The sequence below is a fragment of the Trachurus trachurus genome, assembly GCF_905171665.1.
Source record: "Trachurus trachurus genome assembly, chromosome: 13".
Taxonomy (NCBI): Eukaryota; Metazoa; Chordata; class Actinopteri; order Carangiformes; family Carangidae; genus Trachurus; species Trachurus trachurus.
The window spans coordinates 12372612-12400258 of record NC_139892.1 but is presented as its reverse complement, the minus strand read 5'-3'; the positions used below and the strand labels follow the sequence as shown (position 1 = coordinate 12400258).

The 27647-nt window shown below is 44.1% G+C and overlaps 1 protein-coding gene across 1 annotated transcript; it reads left to right on the top strand.

Moving 5' to 3' along the window:
• The first annotated feature begins 372 nt into the window (after window positions 1-372).
• farsb (phenylalanyl-tRNA synthetase subunit beta) lies at window positions 373-27647 on the top strand. The gene is made up of 18 exons (XM_083985816.1): window positions 373-476; window positions 885-940; window positions 1146-1300; window positions 2442-2514; window positions 2635-2750; window positions 3411-3561; window positions 5338-5446; window positions 5600-5670; window positions 5777-5838; window positions 6405-6456; window positions 6559-6620; window positions 14543-14750; window positions 14834-14914; window positions 15008-15100; window positions 15771-15888; window positions 16972-17124; window positions 26137-26284; window positions 26656-27647. Exons 1-18 carry the CDS (start codon window positions 419-421, stop codon window positions 27416-27418), a joined length of 2529 nt encoding a protein of 842 aa, XP_083841942.1. The 5' UTR covers window positions 373-418; the 3' UTR covers window positions 27419-27647.

The window sequence follows — 27647 nt, the reverse complement described above, 5'->3', positions numbered from 1 at the left end:
AAATCAATAAAAGCAGGCTAAGCAATACTAAAATTTTAGAAAAACAAACAAATAAAAAAAACACTAAACCAAAATCTTCTAATCAACACATCACAAAACAAACAAGACACAGCTCCGCCCACACCAGTAGCCTACATCTTTCCCAGAGGGAATAAATTAGCTCCATAAAATGCTTCTTTAGAAAAATATTATATAACTGTACACCTTATCTTTGTATGTCGTTCTTTTATACTGCTGCACAACTAATTTCCTCTAGGGGACAATAGAATCACTTGTATTTCATTCGATTAATGTATTCTTATTTGTGTAATTAGACAAATTATCCATGGCTAATGCTTTTCAATCAGGCACTGACTAGACAGCTGCGACCGGCTAGCGGGGTCCTTTCGCGCTGTGCTAAGGAGGATTAGCAGCCAACATGCCGACTGTCGGAGTGAAAAGGGACCTTCTCTTCAAAGCCCTGGGGAGAACATACAGTGAGACACATTTACTACACCTTTAAACCATGGACTAAATCGTCTTTGTGTTTATTAAATGTGTTTTTGTCTCCTAAAAGACGGATAAAGTCAGAGGACTGTCTGAACTCGTTGCATGAGAGTTAGCATCGCAGCAGCTGCAGCGGCTAATTTAACTGTTTATGAATGAAAAAACTAAGTTAAATAGGAATTCATCACAAATGCCAATTCAATATGTAATAACAACGTATTTCTGCCTGATTTTGTGTAAAAAATGCAATAGTGACACATTTGAACCGCATGTCAACGTGATTGCATCATTTCCTCAGGACTCCTGTCATTTAAATCTGAACTAAGCGCTGTTCAAGAGCAGCAGCAGCAGCAGCAGCAGCAGCATTTTTTAACAGTTGTTTCTTCTTTTTTTTCAAGCCGATGAGGAGTTTGATGAGCTGTGCTTTGAGTTTGGACTGGAGCTGGATGAAATAGTGAGTAAATAAAACCAATCCACAGTGTTTTCTGTTAAATTACATGTGATTAAAATGGACTTTGGTGTAGATTTTGAATGGCATGATAAGAATGCAGTTACACCTGTTGCTCCCTGTTTATATTTGTCACAATGCTCCTCAGGTATTTATGTCTGGACTGTGACATGTCAGAAATCAATCTTTTCTATCTTGCATTAATTCACAGACTTCAGAGAAGGAGATCATCAGCCGAGAGCAGGGGGACAACAAGGCGTCGGGGGCGTCTGACATCATCCTGTACAAGATCGATGTACCTGCGAACCGCTATGACCTGCTGTGTCTGGAGGGGCTGGTCCGCGGACTGCAGGTCTTCAAGAATACGTGAGTAGACCGAGCTCGCTCTGGTGCTGGCGAGGTGCTTCTTGGATGTCACTAACATCAACAAAAAACAAAGACATCAAATGTGTTAACACTTTGTCATCATCTGTCTTCACTATTTAAACCTTTGGTGTTGACGCAATACTGTGCATTAAATCTGAGAGAGGCATTTCCTGCATCACTGACCTTTACTGTAACAAGATTGAAATTGTCTTGCATTAATATCCATTTTATTTCATTCAGATCAGCTACTGTGCAGAAACTATTCCCCCAAACGTCCCACAGTGAATCTCCCGACTCTAAATTTGACCTCCTTTTTGAATTTTGATCTTGATCAAAGGCCCTAACTTAATTTATTTATAATTTAATATGCTCTATAATGCCTTATTTCTCTGTGAAATGCAGAGGAAGTTCATCTCCTCCCAACTGTAGCAGATGGATCACAGAGGTTGCATTGCATTAGATATGAGAAGATGAAGTTTTCTTTAAAGGACTCCCTGCAGACTCTCTATATTATACACACACTGTCTGTTTTGCCTGCTGACACTGAAAGCAGTGGCTGAGACTGCCTCTTTTTGTTGTACATTTTAAGGTGCATTGATGCATTCATTTTTAATGTATTCATCTTTTATTATTATTAATAATTATTTCACACCTTAAAATCTACTGATATAACCTTATGTTTTGGTGCAAGATGTGGTGAGTGGGAAGATAAACACACAACCTGTCTAAGTGTGAAAATAAGAGTTTATATTTCTGTCTGAATACTTCAGTCAGTGAGTAATGTTGGTCTTAGTAGAACAGGTTTTATATACGGTATATTTATTCAGCCTAATATGGACAAAAATCCAGCTGTTTTTGTTACTATTTAAGATGTTCAGGGTGATTGTGACGTGCATGGCGAGGCGGGGGGGTGATATTAATAGCAGACAACATCATTAAAGGTTTTCCAAATGAAGGGAGATCGTTTGTTTAGGTGTAAAATGTTGTGCTGTGTTCTGCATACAGTAGTTGTGGGGAAGGTTTGTTTTGTTGGTGTCAGACTTCCTTGAGTACGATGTGTTTTTTTTTCCTACTGTGGGTGTAGTGTAGTGCCTGCAGACGTGTTTCACTGTTGTTAGAGAGCGATGTATTTGTGTTACAGGCTGGAGGCGCCTCGCTACAGACGTGTCAGCCCAGTCAGCGGGGAGCCTCAGAGACTCATCATCACCAAGGAGGTGGGTGGTGGACTCACTCTGAGGTTTTAATGGCAAAATACATCGTTAGTGGCCCAGAGGCTGAACAGCGGTTGTATGACACTGATTTGCGTTTTTTTTTGTTTGTTTGTTTTTGTGCAGACTGCAGCAGTGCGTCCGTTTGCTGTGGCCGCGGTGCTGAGGAACATCAGCTTCACACAGGAGCGCTACGACAGCTTCATCGAGCTGCAGGAGAAACTCCACCAAAACATCTGCAGGTGAGATCAGATCAAACCACACGGTGAAATACAGCAGCACATCTGGAACGACCCCTGTCGACAGAGTTATTCAAAAGTAATTACAGGAAATATGATTATACAGGTGCTTCTATGCTTTCTTCATTTTCACACAAATCAGTGCTTTTGATATAAAATCCTCTCAGTGATGTTGGAGCCTCTATATCAAGAGTATATAGGTGTGGATATGAAGATTTTTTCGAGTCAATAAATCAATTGTTTGATGATAAAACCAGTGAAAAATGACCATCAGGTTTCCCCACAGTCCGGATTTACATCCTTTTAATGTCTTTTTTTGTTCAAATATCCAAATATCTTCAGTTCACATCGTTATAGTCACATAGTTTCCATGGATGGTTGACGTAAAATTAAAGTAATTATGTGAGATATTGACAACCACCAGTATCATATTTACGAGGGCTGGGTATTGAGCTTTGATACCTTTATGGACCAAATTGTTTTGATACTATTGAGGATTGAAAAACGTCAGATCAAGGAGTGAATCAGTAAATCCGAGCAGCCAATGATGGCGATTTAAGAATAAAACTGTAATTTGTACCGTAATTTGATCAAATCTGTATTGAAAAATTATTAGATACTAAAAAGAAAACTGTATTGAAGTAATATCTGTTGTTGATGTAGGAAGAGGAGTCTGGTGGCGATCGGGACCCACGACCTGGACACCATCTCCGGCCCCTTCATGTACACGGCCAAACCTCCAGGAGAAATCAGCTTCAAACCTCTGAACCAGACCAAAGAGTACACGGCCACGCAGCTGATGAGCCTCTACAAGGTAACGGCTGCTTAACTGGACCAGGGTTATTATAGTTCACTAGTAATAAAACGGTCCAAAATTTTTCAAAAACGATAACTAAATAATAACTACAATGAACAATGCAAAACTAACTAAAACTGAATGTCAGATAACACCAACTTAGTTTTAGTTTTCTTAGAGATGGATAAAGTTGCAGGAAGAAAACGCCACAGCTCTGTGCGTGCGCATGCGTGCGTGCGTGTGTGTGTGTGTGTGTGTGTGTGTGTGTGTAAAAATAAAACAATTTGGAAAAATTTAAAATTATAATAAACTTGAAGCATGGGTAAAACTTTATAATGAGTACACACTATTAAGCATTAGTTAAGCATGAATAAATATTGAATTCATAATTTATAACACATGAATACTCATTAGTATGTAGTTAGTAAACATAGTTATAAATGTTTTACTCATCATTGATAAGCACAGTAGTTATGGATTAGTAAACACTGAATTCATCATTTATAAAGCATGTTTCTGACGTAAATACTCATTAGTATGTGGTTTACAATCACAGTTGTAAATGTTTTACTTAAGCAATATCACACGAGAGGGAGTGCTGTTGTACTGTATATCAGCACGGCTGTGATTCGGTCGTAGGCACGAGGCCGCAGGCCGAGTGCCGCAGATAATCACACCGTGCTGATATACAGTACAACAGCACGACTTCGAGTGTGATATTGCTTTTATACAACAGTGCTACGAGCGCATTTTTAGAACAGTAATAAACTACAAGAGATTATGATTTGTTTGTTTATCACATCATTTATTTGGCTCCGCCAACAGAAATAGTTCCGCAACTGGAAGGGACAAGGCTGTTGCCAGGCAACACATAAACATTTCATACTAGCTTGCTACTAGCTACAAGCTTTTCCACCGAGCTGCTTCCAGTGCTGGTTCTGGTTCTGAGCCCGTGTATGATTAGCACCGCAGCAACAGGACCAGCGTGAAGACATACAGAGACGTTATCGATACCGTATTACATTTGTTTATCATCTATGTAATCAATATAAACACAGTTGAAGCTAAGTAGCTGAGCTACGTGGCTAACAACAGCTAATGCTAATATCAAAACACACAACACAACTCCAATTAGACGGACCAGGTCAGGTCCAGGTTTTAATGTTCAGGTCCGTTTATAACTGTAGCAGCAGCAGCAGCAGCAGCAGCAGCAGAGAGATGGAGCAGCTCCTGTATGGGGAGTGTGGCTCTGACTTAGCTCCTGTCCAGCTGAACAGCGGAGTGATTATGTCTGTGAAAAGTCCCAGTGCTGTTATACTGTATATCAGCACTATGGAATGTCTCGTTGTCCAATCAAATTGCTCGGTTGGGACCGGTCGGAACTAACTGTTGTATAATCTTCATTAATAAGCTCATCTATATAAATGATGGATTCAGCATTCCCAAGCCGCTCTTACACGTCCAGTATGAATGGTTAGTGAGTGTCAGTAAATGTTTTATAAAAACTCACAAATTCCATTTCCAATGGATGACTTATAAACAGTTATTAATGCAGGAATTCATGAATTCAGGCAGTTACAAAGCACTTACTACTCGTTAATTAAGTATTTTGTGTGAGCTCATCTAAAGTGGGCACTATCTATGCCTTATAGAGCATTTACAAATGAGATATTAAGGCTGGTAATGCCTCAAGACTCACAAAAGTCTTGGTTATCTTAACAGACCAAGGAGTTGTTTTCTTTCTGATCAGTGTTTAACCTGGCGGTGTTTTTGTTGTTGCTGTGGTGATTACAGACAGACAGCCACTTGAGGCATTACCTCCACATCATCGAAGACAAGCCGGTGTACCCCGTCATCTACGACAGCAACGGCGTCGTCCTGTCCATGCCGCCCATCATCAACGGTGAGAGTTCTGGTTTAAAGGCTGAAATAAGAAATAAAAAAAAGACATAATATTCAGAGATAATGAAACTAGAGAAGGAGGTGACACATTGGCCAAAATAAAACATAAAAAAGGAGGTAATGAACTGTTGAGATAATGAGATGCTTTGTGCAGGCGACCACTCAAAGATCTCCCTGAAGACAAAGAACGTCTTCATCGAGTGCACGGCCACAGATGTGACCAAGGTACAGACAGAGGACAGAGGGACACTACAAATAAATCAATTTTATCACCGTTTGTCGCCGTTGTCGTGAGAAACTGACTCTTAACTTGACCTCGTTCTCTCTGCAGGCGAAGATCGTCCTGGACATGATGGTGACCATGTTCAGCGAGTATTGCTCCCAGCCCTTCACGTGAGTCACTCGCCTGTCTCTCTCAGACACTGAGTCCTCTGTCTGCAGACACTAACAGGGAGTCTGTGTCGTCGGCTCCTCAAGGTGGAAGATGATCAAAATCTTTTTTTTTTAAAGGGATAGTTCAACATTTCGGCAAATTGGCCCATTGCCATAATCCCTATAGTTTTAGGAGTAGGCTCGTTACCTTTAATTGTCGGTGCAAGCTATTTTTAGAACGGCAGAGCAGAGCCGCGAGCTGCTCAGAGCTACGCTACGGAGGCTCATGGGATTTCTTGATTTCCCTCATCAAACTCATCAAATACACAATCCAACAACTCCAAAACGCTCTGGTGGACAAGTTGTGACCTGGACATTCACCACGCTATGAGATAATAATGGAGCGTTATGAAACAGAGTTGTTTTTGAGGCAAATGCAGAGACTGCTTGCCGAAAAACTGCCCTCTATAATCATAACATGTCCAACTCTAAATAATGATGATACCTTGTTGTCACATATTGATCTAAATGGAGGATTCATCATGTGTCTTTTATAGTAAGAGATTTACTTGTTTCTCCTCTTTCAGGGTGGAGGAGGCTGAGGTCGTGTATCCAGATGGGAAGACCTGCGTATTACCAGTACTGTTTTCACTTCAGTCATATTTAAATACATCTTATTTACTTATTTATTTTACTGGGCTTTATTTAGGCTCTGCTGATGTTTCCTGCTTTGTTCTGTAGGAGCTGGCTTACAGGAAGGAGAAACTGTCCAGTGAGTTCATCAACCGCAAAGTCGGCATCAAGTGAGTTAGTTTGGATTTATACTGGAAAATATCTGCTGGAAATAGTTATTAACTCATTGAGTGCCGCGGTCCTTTCCAAAGTTTTAGTCAAGTGTACCGGCAATTTAGACCATTTTTGACGATTTTTGTAGAGCCACAGTGTATTCTATATTATTGCCACTGTTACGACCACCTGGCTCACGGTAGGTCACAACAATTAGGGAGACCACACAGGTAAACCATTTAGTGTATTTATTAAAATCAAGGCCCTAAAGTACAAAGTAACTAAAGAGAATAATGTGCAAAGTAACAAGAAACAACTAAGGAACAATGGTTGGCCGTTGTTGTCGCAGGCAGGGAAGGAGAGACTGGCGGCCCTGGAATCCCCTCTTTAAATACCCTCTCAGGCAATCAGACCCAATCCCGTGCACCTGGATGGGACCTGACCTGAAAGGCAAAAATGGGGAAAGAAAACCAAGGCACCAGGGAAACAGCGCCTCCCCCACCACACAGGAGGAGGACAGTTATTTCCAATACAGAAATACATAACACCCCCCCCCTTAAAACAGAGGCCCAACACCATGGCCTCTGCAAATAAGGCCCTCGGTACTGCCCACACCAACAAAAAAAAACATGACCCACTATTGCCATCCACCAGCACCAGTGGCAACTAGCTCGACCATGTACACAACAAAGTTAGAAAAGGAAAACTATAAATGTCACCCAAGAACACATGGGCCATTGGGGGTCGGGCTCCTCCCTGCTGATTCACCCCTACACACCTCCACCCACCGCTGCCCAGCCACCCGCAACTCCTGGTACCGGGAGAGCATCTTTAAGGAGGAAAGACAAGGTTAGATGGGACATTGTGAGGAGCAACTGAAAGGGGAGGAACCGGCTCACTCCAACCCCTCTGGCGCACGTGACAACGCATCTGCAATGACGTTGTCCACACCACGTATGTGCCGGATGCTCAGGTTGTAAGGCTGTAGAAAGAGCGTCCACCTCATCAGCCGCTGGCTCGGACTCTGCAAGGAGTGAAGGAAGGTTAGGGGATTGTGGTCTGAATACACGACTACTGGATGGACTCCCCCTCCCACATACACATCAAAATGCTGCAGAGCCCACACCAGCGCTAACGCTTCCTTCTCTATCGTCGAGTAGTTTAGCTGGTGGCGGTTAAACTTCCTTGAAAAATAGCTGACTGGCCGATCCACCCCTTCACCATCAGTCTGCAAAAGGACACCCCCAGCCCCAACCTGACTAGCATCTACTTGTAACCTGAATGGCTGATCTAGTCTAGGCGCTGCCAGGACAGGAGCTGTACTCAACAGCATCTTCACCTGGTCAAAAGCCTGCTGGCTGGCAGAAGACCACTCAAACCTAACCTTCTCCTGCAGTAGGCCGGTCAGTGGGGCAACCACCGTGGAGAAGTTTGGACAGAAACTTCTATAATAGCCGACCATTCCTAAGAAGCGTCTAAGCTCAGTCTTGGAAACAGGAGGTGGGAACCGATCGATGGCTTGGACCTTGGCCCTCACTGGCTTCACCTGACCCTGGCCCACTACTTTCCCCAGGTAGGTTACTGTAGCCCTGGCAAATTCACACTTGGCTAAGTTAACCGTGAGGTTGGCCTCCTGGAGTCGTACCAACAGCGCATGTACACGATTCATGTGCTGCTCCCAAGTATCGCTGTAAACCACGACATCATCTAGGTATACGGCTACGCCCTCCAGCCCTGCTACTACCCCGTTCATCAAGCGCTGAAAAGTGGCGGGCGCATTCCGTAACCCAAAACTCATAACCTTGTAGGAGTAAAGGCCGGATGGTGTGATGAACGCGGAGATCTCTTGGGCACGGGGAGTTAGTGGGACCTGCCAGTAGCCCTTTAGCAGATCAAATTTACTCACATACCTGGCAGATCCCACTGCATCCACACAATCCTCCATCCTAGGTAAGGGAAAGGAGTCAGGTTTGGTCACGGCATTTACTTTTCGGTAATCTGTGCAAAATCTGTCAGTCTTGTCTGGTTTTCCTACCAGTACACATGGAGAGGCCCAGCTGGAGTTTGAAGGCACCGCCAACCCATTGTCAATCATATACTGAACCTCAGCATCAAGGCGGCGGCGCTTCTCCAGTGGGACCCGGTAGAACCTCTGGCGAATCGGCTCCGCCTCTCCCACATCGATATCGTGCTGCACTAAATGGGTACAAGAAGGAGTATCAGAAAACAGGGAGGGGAAAGCAGCTAAGAGCTCTGACAACTCCCTGCCTTGGTTCTCTGGCAAATGACCAACTAGACCACCTAGGTCAGCTAGCATCTCAGAGTTTTTGAGCCGAGGACGCAGCACCCCATCTGCAAACCCACTCACATCCTCCTTCTCCTTTTCCTCCTCTGCCGCTACTGAAACCGCTGAAGACAGCTTGTGAGCTGTGGTAACTAACATAGCGGGCTTGACCTCCTGTTCTGTACCTGCTCCGGAGTTAGACACACGAGCGTAGTAAGCCTTTAGCAAGTTTACATGACACAATTGAGTTGACTTTTTCCGGTCAGGAGTACTTATCAGATAGTTCTGCTCAGAGACCTGTCGAACCACTGTGTACGGTCCAGTGAACCTGGCCTGGAATGGGGAAGCGGGGATAGGCAGCAACGCCAGCACCTGGTCTCCAGGACAGAACACTCGAGGCTCTGCTCGGCGGTCATAGTATCGCTTCATCTTACTCTGGACGGCAGTCAGATGCTCTCCTGCCAACTTAACCGCCAGATGTAACCTACGGTGAAAACCATTCACATAATCAATAAGCTTTACAGGTGGCGCTGCAGGCGTTAGGCCATCCTGCAAAACCGCCAGGGGACCCCTCACTTTATGTCCAAACACCAACTCGCTGGGGCTAAATCCCGTGCTCTCCTGCACCACTTCTCTAGCGGATAGCATAAGCCAGGGTAGCCCCTCCTCCCAGTCCCCTTTAAGCTCAGTACAATAAGCACGCAGCAGCGACTTAAGAGTTTGATGGAATCTTTCAAGAGCTCCCTGGCTCTGAGCATGGTAAGCGCTAGCTTTGTTGTGCTTTACTCTTAACTGGCGTAGAACTTGGGCAAACATCTGCGATGTGAAATTGGACCCCTGGTCGCTCTGTATGACCCTGGGAATACCAAAGATAGATATGAATTGGGTCAAAGCTTTCACAATGCAACGTGTGGTGATGGAGCGTAGTGGATACACCGCTGGGTAACGAGTGGTCTGACACATTACCGTCAACAGGTAGGTGCACCCCGACTTAGATGGAGGGAGCGGCCCCACGCAGTCGATGATGAGATGCTGGAATGGCTCGCTCTCTGCGGGAATAGGATAAAGAGGTGCAGGTTTAATGATCTGGTTAGGCTTACCAGTTATCTGGCAGGTATGGCAAGTCTTAATAAACCTGGTAACCTCCTTCCTCAACCCCGGCCAGAAGAAATACCGTAGCAACCTATCACAGGTCTTCTTAACCCCCATATGTCCTGCTACATCACCATGGGCTGTCTCCAAAACCACGTCCCTGAACTTTGTAGGAATGACTATCTGGAACACTGGGTCACTTACAGAACAGTCATCATAAGGAAGCCACTTACGAACCAGCACTTCATCCAGTACAAAGTACCCATGTGCCAAACTCTCCATCTCTTCTGTGGACTTGACCTCACCGAACAAGGACTTCAGTTCAGGGTCTTCCTGCTGGGCGACGACCAACTCACTTTTAGACAGGGAAAGAGGCAGATCAGTTAGTTGGACAGTACTCTGTTTAGGGGGCTCTTTACCTCCCTCTTCAGGCCCTGCTCCTCCCATGGAGCGAGTCACCGCACAAGCAGTGAAAACTTCTGGAAACTCCTTCTCACTACTGTCAGGACCAGCTAAAACCGTCGGCCCAGACGTCACTATGGGAGGTGGTGGTGGAACCCCCTCCCACACCCTCCCCCCAGCCAGATCATTTCCTAGGATGACTGATACACCCTCCACTGGCAGGGATGATCTCAGGGCTACCGCAACTTCCCCCTTTACCAATTCAGAGTCAAGTTCGATCTTGTGCAAGGGAACTGGCCAAGTATGCATCCCCATGTCTCGGATTAACACACTTCTCCCCAGGCTTGACCCCTCAGAAAAATTTAACACTGAGTCAAGAATGAAAGATACTGACCCCCCCGTGTCACGCAGTATCTTCACAGGTACTTTCTGTGGATTACCCGCCAATGAAACAAAACCTGTTGTGATAAAGTGACTGTAATCAGGAGGTACCTTATTTGGATGTAGGAAGTCAGAGCCCTGTGAGGCGCTTGGATGTTTACTGCTCACAGGAGGATTTGATAGAGCAGTCGCCATCGACGATTTTACCTTATACGCCTCGTCATCCGGGCCCACAGCCCCCTGTCCCCCACCGACATATACTGACATGGCTTGAGGTCGAACAGTAGATAGCCCCTTACCACTATATCTTTTACCTTTAAGCACAGGGCAATCTTTCTTCCAATGCCCCTTTCCCAAACAATAGTTGCATGCAGAATCTGAACCCACCTTAGTTGGACTAGCATGTTCATGCCTTGTACGATGAGCTGAGAATCCAGAACTCCCACTGGGGAACCTAGCACGGTAAGGAGGCTGGAGGCCACCGCTCTGCTCCGTTCTGTAGCCATAGCCTCCTCCACCATGGCCACGGACCTCACTAGCTTGACCTTTATTAGTCAACACAAACTCATCTGCCCACTTAGCAGCCTCAAGGGCTGTTTTAGGTTTACGCTCATTCAGATGATTTACAATACGTTCAGGAGTGATATTCTTAAACTGTTCTAGCAGCAAAACCTCACACAGGTCATCCAGAGTCTTAACTCCTGCTGCCTCACGCCAACGTTTAAAGTGACTTACCAGCTCTCTTGTTACCTCCACATAAGTCTGCTTCTCAGCTTTCCTCCAGTTCCTGAACCGCAACCGGTAGGCTTCAGCACACAGCTCATAAGACAAAAATATAGCAGCCTTTACTTTATCATAAGACTTCCTATCTGCAGGGTCAAGTGCTAAATAGGCCTCTTGAGCTTTAAGTGGCAGTACACTCTGAATCAGTGCTGTGCGATCAGCATCGGACCATCTTCTCTCATCGGCCAGACTTTCAAATAATGAAAAGAACACGTCAGGATCTCTTTCATTAAACTTTGGTAAGAGTCGAACCATGTCTCCTAAATTGTCCCTACGCCTACCGTCAGACCCATCATCCACAGCGGGACCCGACTGGCGCACTCTCTCCAGCTCAAGACATGCATGGCGCTCTCTCGTCTGAAGCTCCTGTAGCTGTATCTGCATCGCTAACAGCTCCTTTTGCTCTGCGAATGATAAGCCTGTACCCATACTGATTCCCCCCACCGCACCTCCAAGAGGCACCATGGGCGGAGACTTTTCATGGCCTTCCAATATGCCCTGAGTCACCAACTCTCTCTGTATGGCCGCCACCACGTCCGGCTTCTTCGACCGACCAGGCACAACATCAAGACTCAGTTCATAATGCTCAATAATTCGCCACAACTCCTCAACCTTTAACTGCAGTAACAACTTAACTGATGGGGCTCCCAAAAATTCCCTCACAGGATCCATTTCACCAAAACTCTTATGGCTACAAACGCCCAACCAGTAACTGATAACCAGTAATCAATAGGCAACCAAAGCCACAACGTCAAACCAAATTCAAAACATTTACCAGGCCATCACTATCATATTAACACGTATAGACAAAAGACCCTGTTATCAGCTATAATACCCCAACATAGGACGGTGAGTAGCTTTACTTAGCAAGCGAATGAAGCGAAAGAGCTGCCCCGCGTCTAACTCAACAAAAGATCCCTGACTAACCACAACCTAGTCTTCAGTGCACTCATAGCAGCTTAACTACCAACAGCACCCTAATGGTACTGCTGAATAGCGCCCCGGCTTACAGCACACCAAAAACAACAAACTAAAACAACAAACAAAAAAAACAAACAAGCGTTAAGCGCTTCTCCTCCTACCACGGGGGTTCACGTAGCTCATGGTATCTAAACCACACGCTTCAGACAAAAGGTGGGCGACAACAGTAACCCCGTCTACTCACCATCCAGCTGAGGATTATAACCGGTAACCAGGTCACCAATCAAAGGAGGATAGCGGCCACAGTCCTCCCCTGCTGCAAGCCAAGCAAATCAAGGTTTAATACGGCAAACCAAACAGGCCAAATCAATAACCAATACTACACCAAACCAAGATCAACCACTTATTAAGCAATCAAGCAAACTAACCAAACACTGTGAGTCTCCTACACAAGTACTACTGAACTATCCAGGCATTAGTAAGGTACTGACAACCTTACCAATATCCCGGACGAGCCCCCATTTGTTACGACCACCTGGCTCACGGTAGGTCACAACAATTAGGGAGACCACACAGGTAAACCATTTAGTGTATTTATTAAAATCAAGGCCCTAAAGTACAAAGTAACTAAAGAGAATAATGTGCAAAGTAACAAGAAACAACTAAGGAACAATGGTTGGCCGTTGTTGTCGCAGGCAGGGAAGGAGAGACTGGCGGCCCTGGAATCCCCTCTTTAAATACCCTCTCAGGCAATCAGACCCAATCCCGTGCACCTGGATGGGACCTGACCTGAAAGGCAAAAATGGGGAAAGAAAACCAAGGCACCAGGGAAACAGCGCCTCCCCCACCACACAGGAGGAGGACAGTTATTTCCAATACAGAAATACATAACAGCCACCAACACATACTGTGGCTCATTTGAAAGGTTTAACTTAATGCTTCAAGTGGCCACAAACCGTTTCTACGTGCCTCTGTTCCTGAGAAAAGTCAAGCTAAACATGGCTGGGTTTCACCAAAATCCTTCCTTTTTTTCTAGAAAAGGAGATACAGCGTCTTTTATGAAAGGTGCTCTGTTTGTGCCTGTCACTCTTCTGACACTCGCATTTCTGGATCAAAGGGCTCGTATAAGATAACTATATACAACAATTGTTGTTCTATTCACAAATCCACCACCGTTTGCAAAAGCTGAGTTATGATGAAAACTTCCAGATCATGAGCTGTCATGAGTTTTTGATCGTCATCTATTTCAGTTGTACTCGTCGTAGAGTCCCCAAATTTACACATAAGGTGTGTTAAAGTGTCTAGTTTCATAATTAAAAAAAAAGCAAAAAACGAGAAATCTCGCATGGGAACGAAAAACGAGAAATTACGTGGTTGGCACTCAATGAGTTAATACTTTTCACTTTGTTTTTGCAACAAATTTTGCATCAGGTCAGAGTACATTATATTAAAACAAAATTAATGTTGAATCAGCATTTCTGTTATTAAAGTCAGCCACAGGTTTTCACACAGCTCCTCATGTTTATTCTAGATTTTTTGGTATACTTGTCATTTTGTATTTTCAGTATAAAATTAAACAAGCACACAATAACCTTAGTTGTGTATTTTGATTTATTTTCATTTTAATGCCACAAATTCTCAATCACATGTCCGTGCTACTTGAGAAAGAATCTGTTCATATTAAAGAGTTTTGCATGAGTACAGTTAGTATAATATAATAAAAATAATAAAAAATGTAATCCACTAGGTCCTATTGATTAAACCTTAAACTCTCCTTTGCAATTGGATTCATTAAAAAAATAGATTATATCATTATTAATTGATTTTATGTAGTTTAAAAGGATACATTTTGAGGTGTGGACAGAAATCACACAAAACGGTCTGTTTATACGTCTAAATACTGATGTTTATACCACAAAAATAAATAAATAAACTATAAATATTTGCTCTTGCTTCAGTTTTTAGTCACATCCTGCAGTTTATTAACACTTTCACTCGCCAAACTGTTCAGTGTGTCCTCAGGAACTCGTTGCATTATGACCTTTGTGTTTCTCCTTTCTTCTCCTCCTCCGACAGCGAGTCGACAGAAAAAATCGCTTCGCTCCTGACCAGGATGTGCCTCCTCTCCAAGGCGACGGGCGTCGGCGACGAGATCGAGGTCGAGATCCCGCCCACGCGCTCGGACGTCATCCACGCCTGTGACATCATGGAGGACGCCGCCATCGCCTACGGCTTCAACAACATCCCCCGCACCACGCCGCGCACCTACACCGTCGCCAACCAGGTACCTGGAGGAAACTAAAAACCACCGTAACACGTCGTACATCATGTTGTGTGTTCTTATTTATTCACTTCACGTGTTCACAGTTTCCCCTGAACAAACTGACGGAGCTGCTGAGACAGGACCTGGCGGCCGCCGGCTTCACGGAGGCGCTCAACTTTGCTCTGGTAAGAAAAGACACTCAGAAACAAAAACACTGAGTTTTAAGTGAGTGAAATAAAAAATCCAGTTAAATTAATTTCTCTGCTCTGTGTCTGCAGTGTTCGCAGGAAGACATTGCAGACAAGCTCGGCAAGAAGATCTCAGAAACCAAGGCTGCTCACATCTCCAACCCCAAGACGACCGAGTTCCAGGTAAAGACAAACATGTAGAGGTTGTGTAGAGGAAATAAAATCAAACTTTTACTCTGCTTTAGAAAAGAAAACAGATTTTTAGAGTCATCTTCCAGCCTTAAAAAGAAATTAAAGTTTCACTTAACGTTATTAGTGTCAAGTTTTCAGTTAATCACTCATTTTTTCTTTGGAGAGAACAGTGGGTGCAACAAAAGCTTGTTTTGAACCAAAAGGTTTTTCAATTAAAGTTAAATATTTTCCTTAGAGAAGATAAAAAAAAGCTCTTATTGTGAAGGCCTGTGCTCTCACTGAGGCTCCAACATGAATGTGTGGTTGTGCAGGAGAAGACAAATAACAGCAGAGTTCATGTTGCATGTTCTTTGATTACAGGAGTTGAACTGATCCTGCAGTAAATAACATTCACACAAGAATTAAAACATCAACACTGAATCAGAAAAATAAAAATGTGTTTAAAGGAAGATACTGTTGTAGCAGACCTGAGGTCATGTGGTAGTGACTTAAACTCACAGATGTCTTTGTAAAGAGACCAAATGATGGACGTTCCCTGTCCTGTACGTTGTGGTGTTATCTCTTCAGTAGGGGGCGCTCTCCTCCTCTTCAATAGACCACAAGTCTTTTAAAAAGAAAAAACAGAAAAAGAAAAAATGTCATTGGTGTGTTTGTCCACCAGGTGGCGCGCACCACTCTGCTGCCAGGCCTCCTGAAGACGATCGCTGCCAACAGGAAGATGCCTCTTCCCCTCAAACTGTTTGAGATATCTGACGTGGTGCTGAAGGATGAGACCAAAGGTGGACACACACACACACACACACACACACACACACACACACACACTAACTAAGCCTGACACACCTGTAAAACTGAGTGCAATATGACTGTTTAAATGCAAATTAATTATGATTTTATGTTAAAATGTTTATATTTAGATACTATGATGCTAAAACTCTCCGTTGTGTCTTATTCTTATCAATTCAGGTTCAAATGAATCACACACAACACAACCAGTGCAGTCATCACTATTTTACAGTGGGGAAAATAAGTATTGAACACGTCAATAGACTTGCATGGTGAGCATGCACAGAGGCCATGGCAGTTAAATGCATTACTCATTGTTTTTTATATATATATATATATACTGTACCTGCTATTTGCAGGTCTGTCTAAAGCTCTGTCAGTGGTCATCGGCTCTTGGATGACTCTTAGTTTTCTTTTGACTCTGTCAGAAATCATGTGAGGACCTGTTCGTGGCCAGTTTATGGTAAAATGTTGTCCTTTTCAGTTCAGGATAACGGCACTAACGGATAAAACGGTGCATTCAGACACGTTTGTAACCGATGCCATCAGTTTGTTCTCCAACATCAGTTCCTGAAGGTCTTGAGAAGCTCTTTGCTTTTACCCATCATGAGGACTAAACCAGCTGATATTACTTTGTACTGATAGGGGACAGGATGACTTTCTAAATACTGACAGACTCCAGCTGCTTTCTTGGCTTTCCTCACCTTTCCTCACCTCCTTTTCTTCATGTGTTCAGTACTTATTCCCTGTTTCATTTCACTTTATTACACATTACTTAATTTATGGACATACATATTTGGATTTCTTTGTATGTGTGCTTTACTTGGGTTGTTGCCGACAACTGGTGAAAATTTCATGTCAATAGCTCTATTAAAAATATATTTTCTGAGAAAAATGTTGATGCGTTCAATACTTATTTTTCCCGCTGTGGTACAGTATATAAAACAAACATTCAGGTTCACTATACTGGTGACGTTTCCTGGCAGATGTACATTTGATAAAGATAAGAAGATATAGATCGGCCTGTACTCAGTGTCCCTCTCACCTCCCCCTCCTCCCCTCCACCCACCCACCAGATGTCGGGGCGAGGAACAGCCGGCGTTTCTGTGCCGTCTACTACAACAAGAGCCCGGGCTTCGAGGTGATCCACGGCCTGCTGGACCGAGCCATGCAGCTGCTGGAGGTGAAGTCGGCCCGCGGCGACGGATACCACATCCAGGCTGCAGAGGGTAAGGAGAGTCCTCCTGGGGAGGGGGGAGGATGGAAACCAATAATCATGACTATAGGAATGCACTTAAGAGCTTCGCTTTGGTGGTAAATATCTTAATCTGAAGACTGGAGTTAATCCCAGCTGTGATCTGGTGAACAAATGGATCTGGGTCACGTGAGGGTAAAAGGCAGATTTTTATTTATTTTATTTATTTATTTAGCTGAGATTATGTAAATCCAGCCGGTGTCGACGTGCAGCAGCAGCAGCAGCAGCAGCAGCAGCAGCAGCAGCAGCAGCAGCAGCATTGTTGTGTTTGTTTCCAGGACGTCATGTACCCTGTTGTAATTGAGGGGGCTCGGTTTCCATGGCAGTGGCGTGCACAGTTCAGCCCTCGACTTAAAAAAAAAAAAACAACCCAACCTGCAGCGCTGTGATTGAATCTCCGGAGAGGAAACGTGGTCGTCTCAGCTCTGACGTGGGCAGTCGAGACAAATGGGTTCAGTGTTTGTGTTGTTTTTATAATTAGATACTGGCCGAAGCTGAAAATGAATGGTTGGACGGATTGATCAGATTAAAGAGCGAGTGGAATCGCTAATTGGTTTAAATACGTTTAGCTCTAAACGCTGGTAAATGAATGTTTAATTTGAAGTGGAGGGTTCGGGCTCTTTTCGTCTGCCTGCTCTGGTAGAAACTAAAAACACGTCCAGATCTTCTCCTCCTCATCTCTGGTTTTATTTCCAATTAATCAAAACTTTATAAACGACCTGAACTTACAGCTACGACGGCCTTTAAATGAAACACACCATGTAGCGTGAGCACTCGTCCTCCATCTGCTCTCAGCTGTTGCGTCCGTCATCGTTTCCTCCTGCAGCAAGTTGATGAAGGTTGAACTGAGTGGGCGAGCCGCAAATCAAAACTAAATCTGTAAAGGTACAAAAATGTAAAGGTATAAAAATCAACATAGTCCTCTCCTCACATAATTGTGAAAGCTCAGATTTCCTTGGGACAGCATCACTCGTTGGCAAGACAAGGTTTGCAGAATGAATCTAAATAATCAAATATGCAATATCACAATGACAGGAAAAATGTGTCACAGGATTGTGGTGTGTTGTTGTTGTGTTGCTGCAGAGACAACAAATCATGTCCTTGTTTGGTACAAGCTCAGCAACAACACAAAAATTCACATCATCTTTTACATTTTCTTTTAATGAAAATGTAAAAATTACTACTCCGGTTCATATCATGACTTGTAATCTCATCACAATATCTGCCACAATAAATAAGGATTTCTGAGGCTGATACTGATTTTAGTGTGTAAAAAAAGTCTAATACCTGGTTCATCAGCTGTATGCAGTATTTTTTGCATTGATCCCTCAAATATGGTTCAAACTATTTTTTTTTAAAGCCCCAGTATGTAACTTATTTGGCTTTTTATTAGCAAAAATCAAATATTGCTTTCATAAATACGTATTTCACTGAAGTCGAATCACACCCGCATACAAATGAAAGCTTTCTTGTACCTTAGAATGACTGCCCGATGCAGGAATCGAACTGGGGCCGCCTGCAGTGAGGACTGTAGCCTCAACATGGGGCGGCAGCTCTACCAAGTGAGCTGAACGGTTCAAACTATTTTGTGACAAATCTGTAATGGAGGCTAAACATTTTACTGTTTAACAGTAAATAACTTGAATAATGAAAAATGTCTTCAGTGCAGCTCTGCGGTAAACTCTTGGAAAATGTGAATAAAGTAGGTGAAAATCCTCTAATGAGTAATGACACACTGCATCAAACCTGTAGAAATGAGAATAAACAACACAAACTTTATTTTTCTCAAGTGGACACAGAAAAAGTCTGAACATCGGTTCTTATCGACCAACACCAGACGCTGAAACTCAAATCAGCCTGTACAATAACAACATATTGTTTATATTTTACACATTATTCATCTTTACTTATAGAATAAAACCCAAACTGAAAATATTTGGGAGAAGTTGAGGCTCTGAAAGGTTGAAAAGTATCGACTGCTGTGAACGTGTGATGTTCAGTTTTCAGGAGTGAGGTGAAGCTACTGGAGCGTGTGATGGAGAACACAGAGCAGCTCCGGCTCGGGAACATCAGTTTGATTCTTTTATTTTATTATTTTTTCTACAATCCAGACGGTAGACGATGGAGAAATTGATGATTTCCGAGGGGAAATCAGAAAAGTAAACAGTGAATCCATTTTAGTTTTCCACCCTTTTTCTTTTTCTTCTTTTTTTTTTCTACATGGAAAGCACATTAGAAAACTGGCTCCGAGCAGCTGAGCAGTAACAAGTGTTATTTCACTTTGCAGACTCTTTTAAAACATCTGAAAGAAACTTTTATAATTTTATATATATATTTTTTTTTCACTCCTGAACAGCAACTCGTGTTCTGGCGCCAAACTCGGCAGCTGAATCACCTTCTTCTTCTTCTTCCTTCTAATAAAGCAGGAATAACTCTGTTTCTCCGCTTCAAACGACGGAGGAAACCTAATAGCGCCGATGTGAAAACGTTGCTGTCATCGCCGCGATCAATAGAAATGAAAGGCGGCGGCGGCGTCTCGGCTCAGCTGGTTTCTGTAGATTTCGACACGACGTCACCGCGTCTCTAATGACGAGCCAGAGTTTCTCTCCCCGAGACGACGATGAGGTCAGCGGCTCCTGACGAGCTTTTATTCTGAAAGGCTCGGCTCGTTAATGGAGAGGAGCACGCAGGTTAATTTTATTTTTCACAGTCGGGGTCACGCTAACGAGCGCTGACATGGGACTGGCTCGGTAATCGGTCGGTCGGTGAAGTTTGCTTTTTTTTTCTGGAGGGGAGGTGGGGGGTTTCGTCTTTCTGATGACGGCCGTTCCTGCGAGAGTCGAAAATCAGGGAGGTTTGATTCCAGGCTGCGTTTTCCCAAAGAGACTCTCACATACATCATCTCTGAGTTTCCATACTTTCCCTCTCTCGTCTCTCTCTCTCTCTCCGCTCCATCCTATCCAGCTTCTCCTCTTTTAGTTTTTTGGCGTGCACGCTCCAAGGTCACACTGCAGGACGCCGCCGCCACCGACTCCAGGCAGCAAATCAATGGGCTTCAAGTATCAGATAAAGAGAGAGGAGAGAGAGAGAGAGAGAGAGAGAGAGAGAGAGAGGAGAAGGTGGAGGCAGACAGAGGAGCGGAAGAAGGGATGATGAGGAGAGAGTGCAGAAAGAAGAGAAGAGAAGGGAGGGATGGGGGGAGGAAGAGGAGGAAGAGGAGGGAGGGATGGTGACAGCCAGGAGAGCGACAGAGCGACGGCTGGAGGCGTAAGCAAGAAAAACTGGTCTGAGAGCAGAGTGGAGTCTGCAGAGGGGGGGAGGCACGTCACACACTGCAGTGCTGCCACATACAACACACACACACACACACACACACACACACACTTAGAGGAGAAGCTGAAATGGACAGAGTGCACTCTAATGCAACACACTAACACACACACACACTTAGTCTGTTTCCTCTCCTCTCTGCACCATTAACCTAATCTCCATCCCACATATGTCAGCGTGTCCTTAACCCCATTACAAGGTCACGACCCAGTCTGAGAGCTCACCTGCTGACACACACACACAGACACACACACGGTCAGGATGTGTCCGTCAGCAGGGCGAAGCAACACAACCTTCACCTCCACCTCCAGGGGCTGAGGGAGAACATGTCAGCTGAGTTTCCTCCCCTCAGTGGGGGGTGGGGGGAGCTGATCAGACGTGGAGGAAGAAAAAAACCACTTAAGAGGCAGATGCGTGTGTTTCACTTAACAACTGTGTCCAATGCAGCTCCGGGCTCCGAGAGAGAGCTCGTTAGCACCAACCACGTTCACATGACGACGCTGCTGTCTGTCTTTTTTTTTTTTTTTTAAACTCTGTAATTGACCTTAAGTGTTGGGCCTCAGACGTTAGTGATGAAGGTCAGTGGCAGTGATCACACAGACTGAAGCTTTGATGTGTGTGTTTGTTTTAACCTGCAGTAACTGATGCGAACACTAGGGGGAGAAGGGGGGGGGGTTGAAGATCTGAATGATGTAGGCAGCGAACAGTAACATTATTTTATTATTATGATTAATTTGTGCTTCTGTTGTCTGCTGTTTAGAGAAGAGCAGGGGGTGAAACTGGGTTCATATAGTGTCTATTTTTCAGTTGTAAACAGCTGGAAAGAGCAGAAGACGACAGAAATAATGAGCTGTAAAGTCCAGAGCAGCTGCAGATTTACAGGGTATTTCTCTGCGGTTTCATCACTACAACCTGCCTCCTTAACACCGTCAGGACATTTTCACTTTTTATATCGTAAGTTATTATTATAAAACTCTGATTAGAGCAGACGCAGCCGATTGAATCATTTGATCTGACTCTCTGTCGGCCGTCTCAGTTTCAGCGTCTGTGTTGACTTTTTCTGTGCAGGTGAACTATAAAACATATGGTTTAACGTAGAAACGACGTCCTGTCATTGGTTGATCAACTAGACAAAAATAATGTTTATTCAGTTTGTGGTTTTATCTCATTTCTACAGGTTTTGATCCGCACACAACACTGGGAAAACAAGAAGTGTGTCATTACGCATTAGAGGTTTTTCACCTTTTTTCTTTTCTTTTTTTTTTATTACTTATTTTCCAAGCGTTTACCACAACGCTGCACTGAAGCAACAAACCGAGGCAAATGCAGAGACTGCTTGCTGAAAAACTGCCCCCGACAGGAACGCGCATCAGCGGTTTTGCGTGAATTTACCTCTAAAACAACTCCGTCTCGTAACGTTCTGTTATTATCTCATAGCGTGGTGAATGTGCAGGTCACAACTTGTCCACCAGAGCGTTTTGGAGTTTGTATTTGATGAGTTTGATGAGGGAAATCAAGAAATCCCATTAGCCTCCGTAGCGTAGCTCTGAGCAGCTCACGGCTCTGCTCCGCCGTTCTAAAAATAGCTTGCACTGACAATTAACTCATTGAGTGCCGCGCTCCTTTCCAAAGTTTTAGTCAAGTGTACCGGCAATTTAGACCATTTTTGACTTTTTATGTAGAGCCACAGTGTATTCTATATTATTGCCACCAACACATACTGTGGCTCAATTGAAAGGTTTACCTTAATGCTTCAAGTGGCCACAAACCGTTTGTTTCTACGTGCCTCTGTTCCTGAGAAAAGTCAAGCTAAACATGGCTGGGTTTCACCAAAATCCCTCCTTTTTTTCTAGAAAAGGAGATAGAGCGTCTTTTATGAAAGGTGCGCTGTTTGTGTCTGTCGCTCTTCTGACACTCGCATTTCTGGATCAAAGGGCTCGTATAAGATAAATATATACAACAGTTGTTGTTCTATTCACAAAACCACCATCGGGGGCGGGGGGGGCGCCACTAAACAACAATAACACAGACGCACCGTGCCGTGTCACAGCTTCTCCCCGCGGAGCGTGAGGGTCAGTCGGCCACCGCGGCTCGGGAAGACCGGTCCCGCCGGTGGTCGCGGTCCTTCTGTGGTACGGGTCGGTGATGCCGGTCTGCTTTGGTCCAGAGACCATCAGATTTTACCGCGGGAGGACTTTGGGGAGGACACGGTGTTGCTCCAGCTGAAGACCGGGCGGACTGTCGGCTGAGAGCTTCCTGGTTCAGCTCCGAGCAGCTCCAGCAGCTGGAGCAGCAGCGCGGGTGAGAGCAGAGCAGCTGCGCTGCATCTGCATGCAGAACTCGTTTGCAGAAGCCCAGTTATGATAAAAACTTCCAGATCATGAGCTGTCATGTGACTTTGATCGTCATCTATTTCAGTTCTTCTCGTCGTAGAGTCCCCAAATTTACATATAATGTGTATTAAAGTGTCTATTTTCATAATTTAAAAAAAAAGCAAAAAACGTAAAATTACGTTTTCGGCACTCAACGCATGGGAACGAAAAACGAGAAATTACGTGGTTGGCACTCAATGAGTTAAAGGTAACAAACCTACTGCTATGACTAAAGGGATTATGGTAATCGGGCTAGTTTGCCAAAATGTTGAACTATCCCTTTAACACATTAATCATCAGTGATATTTCAAGCCAAACTGTCCGTTATGAACAGTTGATAGACCGACTTCCTTGTTCAACCTTCACCTGCACTGGAATCATCATCACCCACATTTCAGCAGCGATTCATAGTTTTTTGATCGGCTCACTAAACTGTTATTGTCCAAGGATAAATCTGATGATGTTCCACTTTTCTGAAACAAAAAAAAAACCTAGAGTGAAAAGATCCCACAAACATGCATCATGTGGGCTCTCAGAGTCTGATGTATCCGCTCCCTCGATGCCTCTGAGCTCTTCTCTGGTCCAAAAACTATTAATAACACATCAGAGCTCCACCGGTACCTTCACTGAATGTGAAGATGGACACTGTAGTTTTATTTTTTAAGCCAGAGGGATACAACCCCATCTTTATCTTGTAAATAATTAAAACACACTGTTTACTCCCAGAGTGCTCGGCTGCTTTAGGAAGTGATTCAGTCTTTAAAAAAACTACACATTCTTTAAATGTGATAAATACAAGTGGAGCAGGATCCAAATCTAAGGAGAAGAGAAAGACATAATAATTAAAGTGTGTAGTTTCTCTGAATGATTTCTAGGTCAAATATACGCAAATGTGGAGCACCACCGACAGATGCAACGACTCGGCAAGACGAGATTTGCATGAGTTGTGGTTTTCTGCACAAACTGGTGCAGAGGGAATGTCACATGTAAATGATCTCGACCAGTCGTGGTGGATCCACCTGCTCCATTCGATGCATTTACAAAAATATAGATTATTGTCAGACTTTTATTTTGAAAAGCAGAATCTCTACACACAGTTTTGGACTCTGTCTGTTATGACTCTATGATTCCTGCTTGGTTCAGGACATTTTTTATTTTATTATTCTTTAACATCCTTTGGTGCGTAGTTCTTTACTGGTGAGTAAAACTTTATGAAGGCATGCACATTCTCCTTTAGGGAGAAGGAAGTCACACAACAGATGTAAAATATTGGTCCTGATGAAGGTCAATAGACCAAAACGTTGACTTAACAATAAAAGAGCTTCAAGTGAGTGCAGGAGCAAGTGCAGATCTTTTAGTAAGTAAGAGTAGGAGAGGAGAGTAGTAGTAGAGAGGATTTGCCACTTTTTCTTTGTCTCCTTATAATAAACTCGATATCTTTAGATTGTTTTATTGATCACTGAACAAAACCAGATATCTTATGATGACATTGTGTGTTTTAAGTCTTTTTTTTTTAATTTTTTTAATTTATTCTCCAATCATCTTGAAAATAATTGGCAGATTAATTTATGATCTTAAATCCTTCAACACTGGAGTCTAGACTAATTGCCCTGTTATGTCACGACCTGCCCCCTTTTACCCCAGGCCCAGGTGCTACCTTCACTTGGATCCAGTCAGAACCTGTGTGGACTCTCAGAAACCTGCAGCAGCAAAACAGAAATCAATATCAGCCGGTGATCGGAGTCTTATTGTTGTTGTTATTATTATTATTATTATTATTATTATTATTATTATTATTATTATTATTATTATTATTATTATTATTATTATTATTATTATTATCATTATCTGACACAAGCGTCTCAGCTCTCGCCTCCCGCTCTGAAAAGGCTCTGACTGCTCTCGAAGTCGGAGGCCAGTGGGCGGAAAGTGGCCTGGCTCAAGTGTAGGATTTTTTCATTGACTGACTGGTTATTTAAGACGACGTACCAGAAGCTATTTATATGGTTGCCATGGCATCGGGGCTCATGGTGCAAGTAGGTGACGTGTGAAGCGACGCAAGTAAATTCCTGCGATTTTTTTAATACGAGTAACAGACACAGAACAGGCAGCTGGAGAGAAACAAAAAAAAAAAAACGGCAGAGTTTCCCCTGCTGTCGCTGCCACCTCACACACACATGTAAAACACACACACACACTTTCAAAGTAAGAGTCCATGTGTTTTGTAAGCCTTCATCCATAGTGATGAGCAGCGGGCTCTGGAACCCATTAGCAAGGCAGCGTGGGAAGAAGCAGTGCACTATGGGAGAAAGCCACGTCGCTCTCTCTCTCTCTCGTGTGTGTGTGGTGCTGTTGTCATAGCAACCGCTGTATCTTGTTAAATCTCTGACAAGTCAGTTTGTCTGTCTGTGTTGTCGTGTGAGAGTTTTGAGAAAAAGTGCAACAAACGCCTCTTCACTGTTGATGATGGCGTCATTTTTATTTATTTATTTTATTTTTTCCATCTGGATTGAAGTGACCTTTACTCTTCAAACACACGTACACACACACACACACGCACACACATTGGGCCATCAGATTTTAATCAGAGGGAGAAAAATGTGTTTGTGTGTGTGAAAGTGGCCGAGATGGAAAATCCAATTATGATGAAAAGGCCTCAGAGTGACGACCTGCGAACTGAACTTTTAATTTTTTTTTTTACCTTTTTCTCTCAGTTTATTGAGTTCATCAGTGTTTTTTATTTATTTGTTTAATTTATTCCCAGCTCTCCTCTGAGAACTGATCACAGGAAGCGAAGCCTTTGTTTAGAGTTTTGTTTTGTTTTCGTTGTGTTTTTTGGAAACAATTGTTGCCGAGCTGATTGTTTGGCGAGCGATGTGGGTTGAACAAACTATTACCAAGAGAAAATCATGGATTGGAAGAAGAAGGAGGCTCAGAGTCGCTCCCACACTCAACGACTGACTCACAATCTACAGGAAAACACTTCAACATGTGACGCAAAGAGAAAACCGAACACTTCAGTGTTTCTTTATGTTATGATTTCTCTAATATAAGAACTAAAAATGAACTCCAAGAAGCTCCGGATCAGACAGATGGTGTGTTGGATAGTAACACAATAGTTTGTGGAGGTGAGAGAAGGACACCGATTTCACACGAGGATGTGGAAGTGATAAAAATTTGAGGAAGAAGTGAGAACACTGAAGCATATTTGAACATGAGCCTGATATTAGTTTGTGGAAACGATGCCAGGAGTCTTATCTTTGTTTTTCTTCTTCTTGTTTTAGATCCGACCTTCTTTCCCGGCCGCTGCGCTGAGATCTTCGTCCACGGGAAGAGTGTCGGCCGTCTGGGCGTCCTCCACCCGGACGTCATCACCCGCTTTGAGCTGACCATGCCCTGCTCCGCCCTGGAGATCGACCTCGAGCCTTTCCTGTGATTTCCACTTTTCCCTAAACCTAAATCTACTTTTAAAAACATAAAAAAAAAATAATAATAATAATGATAATAATGATATAACCTCTAAGGTTTGAATTTGCCTGTGGTGTGATGCAGATCTGTGTTGCTGCAGCATGTGAGGACTGAGAGTGTTTTTATATATCAGTAACGAGGCCGTTTCTTTTCTTTTTTTTCTACTAAAGACATAAGAATTAAAAATTAACAAGGCTCCTTTGTGTTTGTGGCGTTCGCTGTGCGTGGGCTTGTACATGCATGCCTGGTCTTCATTTAGCTGACTTGTGCCCTGGGGGGTTAGTGCATGGTGATTACACTCGGTGACTCATTACCTGTTGCCTTGGTTCTTCCAGCGGCCACACGGCTGAAACGCAGCTCACGCACGACGTCCCCGTGCAGGAGGTCGTCGTCGTACACAGGTTCCCCACGCAGGCTCCTCGCCGCCCGGCCTCTACCAAGACTGTGTTTGGCGACGTGAGCACGCCGGCCGGTCTCAAAGCGCTCGATGAGTTTCTGGCGGATAAAAGCTACGTGGAGGGCTTCGCGGCGTCTCAAGCGGACGCGGCAGTGTTCGACGCCATCCCTTCTGCTCCCTCGCCGACCTTCTGCCACCTGCTGCGCTGGTACAAGCACATCCAGTCCTTCCAGAGGGAAAGGGCGAACCTGCCGTCCGCCAAGAGTCAGTTCGTCCTTCCTGACGCCTCCGCAAACGACGCAGATGACGATGAAGACGACGACATCGACCTGTTTGGCTCGGACGACGAGGAAGAGAGCGCGGAGGCGGCTCGGATCAAGGAGCAGCGGCTCGCCGAGTACGCCGCCAAGAAGTCCAAGAAGCCGGCTCTGGTCGCCAAGTCCTCCATCCTGCTGGACGTCAAGCCCTGGGACGACGAGACGGACATGGCCAAGATGGAGGAGTGCGTCCGCAGCGTCGGCATGGACGGGCTGCTGTGGGGTCAGTCCAAACTGGTGCCGGTCGGCTACGGCATCAAGAAGCTGCAGATCGGCTGCGTGGTGGAGGACGACAAAGTGGGAACGGATCTGCTGGAGGAGGCCATCACCGCCTTCGAGGACTACGTCCAGTCTGTGGACGTGGCGGCGTTCAACAAGATCTGAACCAGGACGGACAGATTAAAACTCGCAGAGTGGCTCCATCTGATGTTTTTCTGGTCAAACCTTTAGAGGTGTAGTCGCTGTCGTAGAAACAAAACACACATTTAGCTGTTCCAGTGTAACGACCCAATAACCAGCGCTCAGGTCCTTCGTTTATAAAGACTGTTGTTGATCCTTTGACACAAGTACAAACATCCCTTCAAACATCAAATAAAGCCATTCTTACTTTTGA

Coding starts and splice junctions, on each gene's coding strand:
- farsb (XM_083985816.1), top strand. CDS start 419: ATGCCGACTGTCGGAGTGAAAAGGGACCTTCTCTTCAAAGCCCTGGGG. Junction 941..1,145: donor GACTGGAGCTGGATGAAATA/GTGAGTAAATAA, acceptor ATTAATTCACAG/ACTTCAGAGAAGGAGATCAT. Junction 26,285..26,655: donor ATCGACCTCGAGCCTTTCCT/GTGATTTCCACT, acceptor TGGTTCTTCCAG/CGGCCACACGGCTGAAACGC.